The following is a 13,140-nucleotide window of genomic DNA, read 5'->3' on the forward strand; positions in this document are numbered from 1 at the left end:
TGTATTATATCAAAAATTTGAAAAATATCAAATTTTTATAATTTGTCATAAAATTTGTATTATATTGTGATTTTCAAAAATGAAAATTATTTGATATCAGAAAGACATGCTTCGTATTCAGAATGCAATTCGATAGGTCTGGGTGCTCTCAGGTCCCACAAAAAATACTGTCGAAACCCAATAAACGCTCATTTTAGATCCCTTAAAGGTAATTAAGTTAGTGAAGTTCACTATCAAACTACAACGGTTTTAGATTATAATAATATTATTTATTAACATACTTTTGTGAAATTGTGATGTTTTGAACGATTTTATAGTTGCAATATAAAATATCATTCAATTACCTGGTCGACAATGGAAAATTCCTAAATGTAGTAAAATTGTACCGTACATCATCTAAATTTTGAGGTGTGATTTCGCGTTCACTCTATAGATATGGCAGTATATGGGTTTACGACCTCAGTCGCATTTACTTGCGTGAAGTCATGGCAAATGATTAAAAAATTAATATTTTTGATATTTAAGAGTACTTGAAGTAAACTTTATGGTTGTGATGATTTATATTTAAAGTGTATGTAAGTGGGATGAAAAGCCGACAATCAATTGAAAATGTTGACCTTTCGTCAAACTGTCATGGTAATCAGAATTACGTAATTAAGCGAATGGATGGGTGTTAAGATTTTGTTTCACAAGCATGGTTAAACCCACTTATTTCTTTGACAAGAAGAACCACTCTACCATGCTTCATACAGAGTGTGCACAGATAAGGGTCAAAGATCACATACAGATCGGTAGGGGAGACACACTTGTGCGAATCTACATTATTATTAATTTGCGACACTCAAGTAAAGTGATTTTTTTTTCAAATATCTTTCAGGTATTTTCGCCCTACTATCAACTCTGGTGTGCCTTCTTTGCCTTCATATTTCAACGTTCCAAATATCAAAATATCATACTCTTACGAGTGCAATAATCGCCTATATATTGGATAAATTTACCACGATTTTAGGAACGGTAACCCTTAAAAGATCACTTTCAAAAGCATGGAAATATCCAAAGGAATCGCAGGAAAAATTCTTACTAAATCTACTGAAGAAAAATGCGCAAACAGAATACGGCAAACGGTACCGGTTTGATACAGTAAAATCAGTGGACGAGTTTAGACAGAGGCATCCAATTGCAACGTACGAACAATTTGAGAGCTTTGTGTCAAAGATGGCCAGAGGAGAAATGAATGTGTTGACAGCAGAATCTCCAAGCAGGTTCTGTTTGACATCGGGTACTACAGGCAAGGGCAAGATGATACCTATCGTACCATCATTTGAGAAGTCCATTCTTACTCACGCATCAAGTATGACATCAAAGATAATTGCTGATACTTTTCCCAACATCAGCCCGCTTCATAAGTCATTATGGTTCTATACATCACCAAAGATGAGACGGACTGACGGAGGACACCAGTTGGGACCTATGTCAAGGATCCAAGAGTCGATGAAGAAGGTCCTCGTATCACAAAGTTCTCCACCTGATGGTTTTGATGTTGAGACTCTCTACGAGTCTACATATATCCATCTACTCTTTGGGTTGCTTGATCGGGATGTGAGTAAAATACTTGCGGGGTTTACGACGACTTTTTATAGCACTATGAAGCAGCTTGAAAAGGATTGGCCCAAATTTGTGGAAGATATAAGGAAAGGAAGTATTACCGCGGACTTAAAACTTCCACAAAACATTCGAGAGGCATTGCAGAAAGCTATGGTTTCAGATTCAGATCGAGCTAAAGAATTGGAAGCGGAGTTTGAGAAGGGATTTGATGGCATCTTGCGACGTATATGGCCCCGATTAGTTTGTGTGATCGCAATTGATATAGGCGGACATAAGGAAAAGCTGAAGAACACTTATGCCAAAGGTATGTATTGTTGTTCAGGGGCTCTATCTAGGCATAGACCGTGAAGACATGGACGATCATCTGCGGCATATCCTTTGAAGCTATGATCGTCTCACCTAAACACAAAGGCAAGATAGTCTTCAAACCTGCCATCGAATTGATTTACCGTACAAAAGGTCAATAACCTAACTCTCGTCCACTCAATTGCATCATCAGTCGCTATCCAATGGAATTTTGTGCTCTGAGCATCCGTGCAAGCATGACGTTGAGACCAAGGCTTATATAACGCAAATTGAAACTCATTCAATGCCAGAGTAACAGGTAGCGTTAGATAAATCGAAACGGTAAATATATGTATTTATTTAATTGACTTGAAACTGCAGCAAATAAGCGTGTTTTACCGTTTCATTTCTTGTAACTATAATTGTTTTGTGACAACAGAGTTTACAGTTTGCAGTCGTAACTGTGTCAGAGACAACGTGTGTACTTCGATTGAATGCCGCTTCTTTCAAACACGCTAATCCAACAGGTGCGAGCGAGACGACCATGGTCTCAGCATAATGTGCCATTTCTATAGAATTACGATCCAGACGACCGTCCATCTCTTCACGGTCTATGATCTAGGGAACTTACAAAACACAACACAAAATGAAAGTCCTCACTTATGTAACCCGTCTAGTCAAAACCTGCTTAAGTTTTGACGATTTTGTCGGGTTACATAAGTGAGGAGTTTCTTTTTGTGTTGTGTTTCTTACGATTTGGGAAGCGCGAGTGAAAATTGCACGAATTTCCAAACAACGGTTCCTATGCTCACGATGATTAAACTTTTGATATTAAATTTGGTATCAACCTTCGAAGTAAAGTGTATAGAAAATAATTATATAAATTATTTTACCATAAACTCATCAGACTCTGATTAAATGGGGATGGAACTAGTGGTGACTTTTTAATTTGGCTGTGTTTATTTATATATTATTTTGACATACATTATTCCCAGGCTTTACTCCAAAAGTCATTTACATGTACACCTTACACACCCCCGCACACACCACACCCCTCCTCCATACCCCCCCCCACACACACACACACACACATTATAAATGACAAAATTTTACCCAATTTTAGCATGATTAAAATTTTAGAATAATAAAATTTACATAATTAAGTCAATATTACTTAGACCTGAGGTAAATTTTACCTAATTACTATGAGGTTCTATACTTATATAACGTTATGTAAACAGTTCTATGTGTGTAAAACTAAAACTGTCGAGAAGAGTAGCGTAAAACTTTAAGAGACATATAGCGTAATAAACCTTTTTTGTACTCTGATCAGGTGTGACGTTGTACGGTCACTTATACGCCTCTAGCGAAGGAATCATAGCAATAAATCTCTGGCCTGATATTATGGAGGAGCGCTATGCCTTGTTTCCAGATATCATGTTCTATGAGTTTATTCCAGAGTCTATCAGGTAAGGGGTGGCTTCAAAACCCAACCTGAAGTCAGTGGCGGCGCTACGGGGGCAAGGGGCATTTTTCCTCCTGACCAGGTGCAACTTTGTGCTGTCAATTATACGCATCCAGCGAAGGAAGCTTCCCTCTGTGGAAAACATTACCTTAATCTTTCACAGAGGGAGTATGAATTTCAAATGAGGTTATTGGGTGACTACATTTAAAATCTAGACTCCCTGTGTGATAGACTAAGGTAATTTCTTCCATGGGGTGTATGTATTTCAACTGAAATAACCCAATAAAGCTCTGACATGAGATCAGATACAACTATATAGCTAAACAAAATTTGTATCTGTCCACTTTATGTATGTGATACCAAGAAAAGGCAATGGTTAATCAAGTCACATTTTTCACGACGGGTGAGAAAAAAATTCGCTGTCGCAGTGCACTTTAGTAACCATTGGTTACTGCTCCAAGCCTAGGCTCATACACCTGTTCCGAATTTTGATATGCCATAAGCTTTGTGTTGTGATCATTTCGATCAGTGGTTCGCAACAAGAAAGCGTGATCCAGTTGACCTAGCAACGGTCATATTCTAACGTGCACTACAACAGCATATAGTATACAAATATTAACTGTCTATGAGTGTGATGGTCGAAATATAATCACGAGGTGAAAGATGGATTGTTCAATTATACATCTTTCACCGAGTGATTATATTTCGACCATTACACGAATTTAAGACAGTTAATATTTGTTTTAAATCACTCATACATAAATTATATTACTTAAAAATACTATAAGATAAGGGAATACATTTTTTCATCAACATAAAACCATATTTTACCGTGACATACTTCACATTTTGGTGTCCACCCCATAAACTAAATCGGCGAGTCTAAGAGTCAGCGCACGGCCTGGCGCAGAAGCACTATGGCGTAGCACTATGATGGTAAAAACTATCACACGGAGAGGCTGATGGTAAAAATGATAAATGGCAATCAACCAATGAACTGTCTAGAATTTATGTATGAGTGATATAAAGTTTGATGTTAATACAGAGTAGACTAAGAGAATACGTTTAGAGCAATTATTACATGGTTACATTATGTTATCTGATGATGTGCACATCTGATGTTAAAATAATCTCTTGTGACTTGTAGTTTCAATAGGATCAGACACATCGAATTGCATTCTGAATACGAATCATTTTTTGAAATTCACGATATAATACAAATGTTATGACAAATTATTAAAATTTGATATTTTTCACATTTTTGATATATAACAGTCTTCGAAGTAAATTTTATAAAAACCTTTTTTTTTTTTGGTGTTTTGGGAAAAAAATTTCAATTGATCGTCGGCTTTTCATCCCACTTACATACACTTTAAGTATAAATCATCAGAACCATAAAGTTTACTTCAAGTACTCTTAAATATCAAAAATATCAATTTTTAATCATTTGCCATCGAATTTCAAAAAATCAAAATTATTTGATATCATCAGGACGTTCTTCATATTCAGAATGTAATTCGATATGTCTGATGTGCGTTAATGTCCCATAATAAACACTGGCTCCAAACGTTCATACCCCATCCCTTAATATTCTTGATTTGATAGGGATAGAGAGCAACCGGAAACGAAGTTAATCCATGAGCTTCAGATCGGAGAAAACTATGAAATCCTCCTCACTACTTCTTTTGGATTCTGTCGATATCGTTTTGGTGACGTCATCAAATGTGTTGGCTACCATGACAACACACCACTGATAGCTTTCCAATACAGGTAATGCAATGGAGCTCAATGGAATTCATGAAGGTGACTGAAAATTGCAATAATTTAAGACCCGTATATCTCGTTAAATGTAGAATAAATTGTCAGAGTTGTACTAATTTCCCCCAAAATGTTCGGCAAAATTGGGCTATTCGTCCGACGACCCATTGTTCTAGAAAAGGGGTCTTAGTCATACCAAATATTTTATTTTACATGTTCAATGTGATAAATATTCATTTGATCAGTCCTAAAACATAGACGAGATTATTTTACTGAGTAGATAACTTTCTTGTAACTACATATTACAACATATTTAAAAAATATCTGTTTATTCTCAAATTAATTCCATTATATTTCGTACAGATCTGGACAGTTACTCAACGTTCAAGGTGAAAAGGTCACCCAACTTATAACAGACAAAGCAATTAAAGACGCTGCCTCTCATTGGCCGAAAGTGTCAGTTGTAGAATACGCATGCGCAGAAAGTCTAAGCTTATCAGAGGAAAGCTTAATGAGTAAGTTTAATAATATAGGTTATATAATCTACCTCCAGTTTTGGCGTCACTTGAAATCAATAGAAGGACTGTGTTTTGTGCATGTAATCTATCTTAGATCAGAAGGTCGTATAACAATCATAACTGGTGCGTTACTTTGCACTGTTTGGAGTAATACGTTGAATTTCAATCATAATCATAAAATGAAGCTCATCAATTTGTACTTATCATAACAGTTTCGAGTGAGCACTGTAATTTTCAGGGTATTAATTGTGCAGTACGTTAAAAGAAGAAAATCCTCTGGCCTCAGGTCGACTTAAATTGAGTTTGTGAACATTTGCTAACTAAAAACTGAGGGAGTACTGAAAAAAATCCGTTGAAAGCTGTGTAAGAAGGAATCTTTTGAAACAAAAGCGGTTAGGTGGTTGCCCGCCTGTGTGGATCGCGTCTTGTTTACATTGCAAAAATTAAATTATATGATATGTTTAATCACCGTTTATTAGCCCATTTCGGAAAATCCGTAAAGCCTTTGCGTTAATGTCATTAGCCCCTGAACATGTTTAACGCAAAACTTCATATGTAATTTCTTGGCAGTTTTGTTTACAACATGTTCAAGGGCCACAAGTATATCAATTCAACGTATTACTCCAAACAGTTCTGAAAGAACCAAAACAGTTATCATCATTGAGCTTACAGTCCCAATGGAAGAAAACCTGTCAAATGCCAATGCAAGAAAGAAAAGCAAATACCAAGATCTTGTAGCCGACTGCGAAAATAAGGGATGGTGTACGCGCTACTTGAAATTGAAATTGGAAGCAGAGGTATTTACAACACATCGCTGACAAAATGCATCGCTACTCTCGGAGTACCAAGTAAAGTGGGAAGAGACGTAACATCATGGATGTGGCTTCTAAAACTGCACTCAGAACCAGCTATGTGATACGGTTATGCCGTCAAAGAAAAGCATTCCGACAGATAGACCTGATTCAAAGCTGGAAACCGTCTCCATGTGAAGATAAAGAAGACGAACCAGCACAAGACACTCAGACCTATATGCCAAGTGACACTTTTAAATAATCCTCAACGACACTTTTCATAGCTATAGACCTAGTCCTGCCTGCTGCCTTACATCACCCCGTGTGGACCGTTGCAACGGTGTGGCACTTGCTAGTGTAACAAGCTGATTTTGTTCGTTTGTTAGTTAGACTGCAACAAGGTGATTTTTCCAATTTTTGTCATCTTTCAAGAGAGAACTACACCAGGAGTGCTCATCTTAAGAAGGGTAAAATTAGACTCCGAAGATGACCGCACTTGTGATATACCAATGAACTCATACTGCAGTTACTGTCCGTTTTCCTATACATAATACACAGTGCTCTTTCCCATTGACGCGTGACCTCTACAAATAGCCTACGTTAAAAGTATGGGGATATGCCTAGTTAACGTCGCTGTGTGAAAAATAACCGGCCAATATTAAAAGTACTCTTCTAAACTTCTAGAAAATATAGTTTTGTAACATGTCCTAAATTTTTAGCTAATTTAGATGTTTGGAAATATGCGTACTTTGGTGTTTTAGGAAGGATATGTAAAGGACAGATAACACCAAAAAATATGAAGAAATTATTTCCAAACCCTGTTAAGTCTGCAAACCACCATGTTTCTCATTTTCAAGAACGCTGGTTAACAATAAGCACGTATTGTCTCATTTCGTAAACAAAGACCACACACAATTGTTCTCTAGCGCTCGCTTTATAATCGTTCACCCAACTGAAACTATAATCCCAGCGCATTGCTCCATTGTACGTGTAAAAGCAGAAACATATGATGTGTGTATTTAACCAGAGAAGATATGATTTAATCAGTTGAGCTGTTTTCAATGAGTGTTATCTTGGTTTAATAGCTTTTAATGGGGTTTAAGTCCTGCAAAGGTCGAATTGAATTCTACTGTAGACATGACTGCATCATGTACCCCTCCAACTGATAGTAAGACTAGGTTCCTGTGACCAGTCATTGTCCGTAATGTTCCCAGTTCCAGCAGTGCAAGCTCAGCACAGCTGACTCTAGCTCAAGGGTCTGCTGGGTAATATAGGAGCATTGACTTAGCACGCTGGTTTACGCCACTCATACCAGCTGTGCCTAGCCTGAAAGTAGGATGGAGTTCCCAATTTCTGATGATAGTTTAATTAAAACCGGTTTAACCCACCAGAGTCTGGTCCTAAGTCCAGAGACCTCAGAGAATTGATTGATGCCTACCCAAGACAAGAAGATATGCAGTTCACGAAATACTTCCCAAGACACCTTCAAAGAGGCATTATGGAGTGTTCATCTGTGTAAGGGTGAAATAAGGCTCCGAAGGTGACTGCGCTGGTGCTCTACCAATGAATTACTTCTCCCGTCACGACGATGCGCACATCGTTTATGACCATTACTGCGCAGTTCAAGGGATAAATGGGATATGCCGAGCAGATCAATTCATCAGTATCAGACTAATCCGCCTACATCCCTCAACGTTTTAGGTTTATAATTTTTTTTACAGAATTGAATCAGAAGACAATGCCATTTTACTTGATATTTATTGAACTTGAAGGTGAAAGCAGGAACCTGACGATCCAGGAAAAGAGGATGGTAAAATGACGTTCTTTGTATAAATATATCATAAAGTACTTTTAAAAATATATTAACAAATGAACAATTTAAAAACAATATTTAACAATTTGTTGAGCGTCAGATTTAACAAATGATTCAATAAAATTAAATTTGACAAATACCCGCAAAAAGATTCAAAGGAAACAATATACATTTTTGGTGCGTAAAAAGACATCAACAAAAGAAAACATTCATTGTTATTTGATCTCCAGATTATTATATAAAAGTTAATCCGTAGATTGCGTACTATTATTGCCGACAGGTTGATGGCAGTCTCTGCAACAACTCCTTCACCTATAATTCCTTTAGAGAGAAGGGCAGCATAGCTCCACCTGAAATCTTGGTCGTTCGTCCAGGATCCTTCCAGAATTTACAACAATATCTTCTAGAAACCACATCGGCATCAGCGAATCAGATAAAAAGTCAACGCAAGTTGCGCATGCCCGATATGATAGACTTTATGATGCAACATGTATTATAAGTCTCTGCAGAGATTTTCTAGCACTATAATATTTTATATTTTCATCACCAAGGTCATTTAAGCATCCTAATCACCCAACCCATTCGCATTCTTATTTTGTATATACAATACAAATGGTCAAAACAGTTTGCTGTAATCGGTTGACTGATCGCGAAGAAAGGAGCGACTATACATAACGAATGCGTCAATTCACTTCATTCTAAGTTTGAAAGAAAGATCATTCAACACAATGTGCACTATTCTGTGAAATGGGCTATTCTAGAAATTTTCCACACACCCCAAAGATGACATTGGGATTTCCCATAGCTTTCCCCCTCAATATTCCTATCATAAAATGTCGAAAGAACATCCCATTTCCCGTCCAGATGCACATCGGAATGTAAAATATTTGGAATTCCGATTACTTTTTTTGTAACTGCATATAAATCCCAATTCCCAGATGTACACTCTAAATATTTGGCTGGGAAATCCCACTGTTATGTTATGGGTGGCTCGGGAAATCGCATATATATATATACCGTACGGTATATATATATATAATTTTGCAAAATCATTCATGTGAAATCCCACATTTTGGATTCTAATGCCTATTTCTCGATTTATGTCCAAATTCATTCACCCGGTATTTTTTTCTGGGACACCCTGTATTGTAAATAACGAAAAGTAAGGTTAGAAGCTTTTTATCTTTGTTGAATAGATTCATTAAGTTTTTTCATTTGAATTCAGATTCAGTTCAGATTTTATTAACATAATACACTTCTGAATTGGATTAAAATATACATATTTTCATTTTGCTTCACAAAACCAAGTGAATTCTTACTCACTTTTATTTTGTCCTTCACAATGGAGGACTTCATCAGGTATTCTGATCCACTTTCCCGGGAAAATGGTTTCCGGTACTCCTTATAGTCTCCTTAATCAGTCCAAGAGAACGCCAAATATGGATCAGGAGTATTACATAATAATACCCTGCTATGACAATAGCTGCACTAGGTTAATCGTATAATCTCCTTATGTGGTTAGCATGGCTGGGCCAGGAAATCCACAAGGTCAGCCAATGTATGTACATGTATTCGGTATACATGTGCCATATCTTTTACAATGGGTGATAAATTTCTGGTTTGTTTTATTTCAAAACGCAACAGTCGATATTCTAAAGCTTGGTCCAAATCCAAGAGAAGAACCAACTCTAGTAATTTATGTGGTTTCAAATTATATCGGCCGTTGCCTTTTTGATAGAAATGGTGTTTGTTGATGTGCACAGTTTCCCATTAGATCATAACATGCTGTTGTACATCCAAGGTCAAAGGTCTTTTAATCCATATTTGGCGTTGTTCTGGGACTGTTAATAGAACCCAACTTTTTTACCCAATGACATCCCCATTTTTTAACAAAAAAATTGGCGATTATTCATTTTGCTTAGGTTTAATGTATTGTATTCTTATGCATTATCCTCAGGTGATTCTAAACTCGTGACGAGTAAATATAAAAATATTTGTATTACCTCATGCTTATCGTTTCAGACCGGAATATAACTGGCATGTTGTATTTTTGAGACATTTTTCAAGGTAATCCCTACTCTCAACATTGTCAATAATATTTTTAAAGGCAGCTTATCTATTATTAATATTAAAGGCCCATTCAGTGATTTGCTCATCCGGACGATCGTAAAAATCATCAAAATTTTGGTACCGTACCTTTGTTATTACATAGATGTGCTAAGTCTGCGAATGGTTCAGCCAAAAGCCGTGTAGGCCTATTTAAGACAAAATAAGACATTTTACACGAATCTGTATGTGCTAAGTCTGCGAATGGTTCAGCCAAAAGCCGTGTAGGCCTATTTAAGACAAAATAAGACATTTTACACGAATCTGTATTTTTAGATACTGACAGTATCTAAAATTAGCTACAAGTATTTGAATGGCGGGGCTTGAACTTCGTCAGTACTGCTGTTTTCTTCATTTTTTTCTATATTTTTCATTTCAAAAATACCAAATGACAATTTGAATGACTTAGGCCTATCCTTCTCTTTTAAGCAATTTATAAACAATTTTAATTTTTTTACTCTTGCACTGGGATCACTGAATGGGTCTTTAAGAAATATGGCGTGTCATGTCAAAAACAGACATCTTTTGGACAGCTTATAAATTTGGAGGCTTTCACATAAAGAGCTATTTTGCTCCACAACGCCGTTTTCCCCAATAAAATCGGACATTCCTAAGCGAAGAAATTGAGTTCGTAAGTTATGGTATTAAAAATTGGAAATTGAAATATCGTGGGTAAAAAGCTGAAAAGACAAATAAAACCAGAACAGAACAATTTAGAGAACAATAATGAATTAATAATAATGAACAATAATGAATTAAAGAGTTGACAGGAGATTAGGAGTTAATGTTTTCTGCAGTTTCAGTGTACATCTTCTCACCGTTGATGGTTTGGTGGACTGTCATGTAACATGGATGTAGTAAGCCGTGATCCTAAAAATGCCTTTCACATTGACCAAAACTAATTACAAGACCTCTTCTACATTGAGGCTGGCTTTCCCTTTTAGAGGGAATTTTTATTATTCCTTCCTCGCTGATCTGCTTATCGCTATCTGCTTATGATGTAGTCGCTAGCGATAAACAACTAAGATCTGGCCAATAAGCGTGGTCGTTTATTGTTTTTAGAAAGAACAATCCACTTTATCGGTTAAATATCAATATCTCGTCCCTAGCGCACGTAAATGTAAATGGTCTTGTTACTCAATATTTTTTAATATTTCGAATTCAAATTTAGCTTGCTTATTACTCGGCTCGACTGTTATTGCTTGCCTTGTTTATGTCGTTTGTTAAAGGAAAAATTCTTCCAATACACCAGCCCTATTATGCTGGAATTGGTTTATTTTTTCTCGATCGTATGTTAAGCTTCAAAACTTTTTATGAGTATCAGAGTGTGAAGACAACAAATCTGTTGCTGTAAATCACTCACTGACTGAAAGACTTCCTTCCTTTTGTATGTGAAGAACTACGCACTGCGGTTGCGAGCGCCCAAAATATAAGTGCAAATTGTATATATATACAGCGGAGAGTGCAACTGAAGATCAGGAAAGGGAGTGGAGAAGAAATCGTAAGCTAGAACCGGCAATGCTTAGAGGCAAGGAGTAATGTCGAAACACTGATTTCATTTCATTTAGGATCTGTGGCACGGACTAATTCTCTGAACAGGAAAAATCGAAGAAAAAAACGTGAGTTTTTCGTTTTCATATCTATGAACAATGCGATGAATGTATAAAGGTGGTACTACACCCCCTGATAAATTATGTGACTAATTCTGCATTTTTCTCAAAAAATAACTAACACTGGTAACAAAAGTTATGTATATTATTGGGGCAAGGGATCCAATTACTTCACTGAAATTTCAGTGATTTGAGACAAGTGATTCATTGTGTGTTAAGAAATGAGGTACATTCTAAATGTAGCGGTACCTCTTTTCTTATCATAAGTAACGTACCGCTTCCAGTGTAGTAACTGGATTCTTTGCCCCTATAATATAGGCTACAGTTACCAGTGAGTTATTTGAGAAAAATGCAAAAATAGTCACAAATTTATCAAGGGGTGTACCACCTTAAACACCTAATTCTCTCAAACAATGTTTCGAAATAATTTGTGTAAAATACTTTTAAATATTATTAATGAGTTTAAAAAAAAAAACTCATCAATAATACTTCTTATTAGAGCTATGAATTTTTCTGTCTGAAGCAAAAAAATTATAGAAATCCGTTTTGTAAAATGAACATTTTCGGTTTTCTGATAAGAATCTCTTGGGTTTTAGCCGCTTTGGATGGCCACGGATAGTCTGCTTAAAAAAAGACCTTTTCCCCTCGTCTGGCCGTTCACTAACCCTAACCCTACCAAAATCCACAAAAATTACAACAGCTAAAACCTGCGAGCACAAGTATTCCAAGTAATACGATTGCGTCATCATGCGAAAGCTTTCATTCCCCTCCTCCCCTCATCGGAGTTAAACATGATTATGTACATTACTTTGTATATTGCCAATATTGATACCGCCAGGTTTTCAGGGGCGTTGTCAGATTTATTCATAGTCAAATATGCTAAAAACCGTCACACCAAGTAAGGATTCAGAAAAAGTATCATTATACATACCTATGGCGTACTCATTACGTTTGGGTTTTGGAAAGAACCTTCTGTTAAATCATGCATGACTCAATTACAAATCTCTAAATCCCTTTCGTCTTATCTATTGATATTTTGAATAGTGTTTATCTTTCCCTAATAGATTATGATACTAAATGAACAATCAGCTTGGACAGTTTGCACTAGGCCCTACATCTCATAGGACAATAAAGCTAGCGCCCTGGTCGATTCTTCCTGCATATCAATAGAGGCCATGCATGAAATTAT

The 13,140-nt window shown here is 36.4% G+C and overlaps 1 protein-coding gene across 1 annotated transcript; it reads left to right on the forward strand.

Moving 5' to 3' along the window:
- Positions 1–885: 885 nt before the first annotated feature.
- On the forward strand, positions 886–8,967 carry LOC140149765 (GH3 domain-containing protein-like). Its single transcript, XM_072171814.1, has 6 exons — positions 886–1,909; positions 3,224–3,359; positions 4,961–5,125; positions 5,477–5,628; positions 8,144–8,232; positions 8,516–8,967. Exons 1-6 carry the CDS (start codon positions 1,216–1,218, stop codon positions 8,732–8,734), a joined length of 1,455 nt encoding a protein of 484 aa, XP_072027915.1. The 5' UTR covers positions 886–1,215; the 3' UTR covers positions 8,735–8,967.
- The last annotated feature ends 4,173 nt before the right edge of the window (positions 8,968–13,140 follow it).

This window comes from Amphiura filiformis, chromosome 4, assembly GCF_039555335.1.
Source record: "Amphiura filiformis chromosome 4, Afil_fr2py, whole genome shotgun sequence".
NCBI lineage: Eukaryota > Metazoa > Echinodermata > Ophiuroidea > Amphilepidida > Amphiuridae > Amphiura > Amphiura filiformis.

What these genes read in the sequence shown, in the direction of transcription:
- LOC140149765 (XM_072171814.1), top strand. Translation starts at nt 1,216, where the DNA reads ATGGCCAGAGGAGAAATGAATGTGTTGACAGCAGAATCTCCAAGCAGG. An exon ending in GAAGAACACTTATGCCAAAG is followed by an intron (nt 1,910 to 3,223) that starts GTATGTATTGTT and finishes TACTCTGATCAG; the next exon opens with GTGTGACGTTGTACGGTCAC. An exon ending in ATCAGAGGAAAGCTTAATGA is followed by an intron (nt 5,629 to 8,143) that starts GTAAGTTTAATA and finishes TTTTTTTTACAG; the next exon opens with AATTGAATCAGAAGACAATG.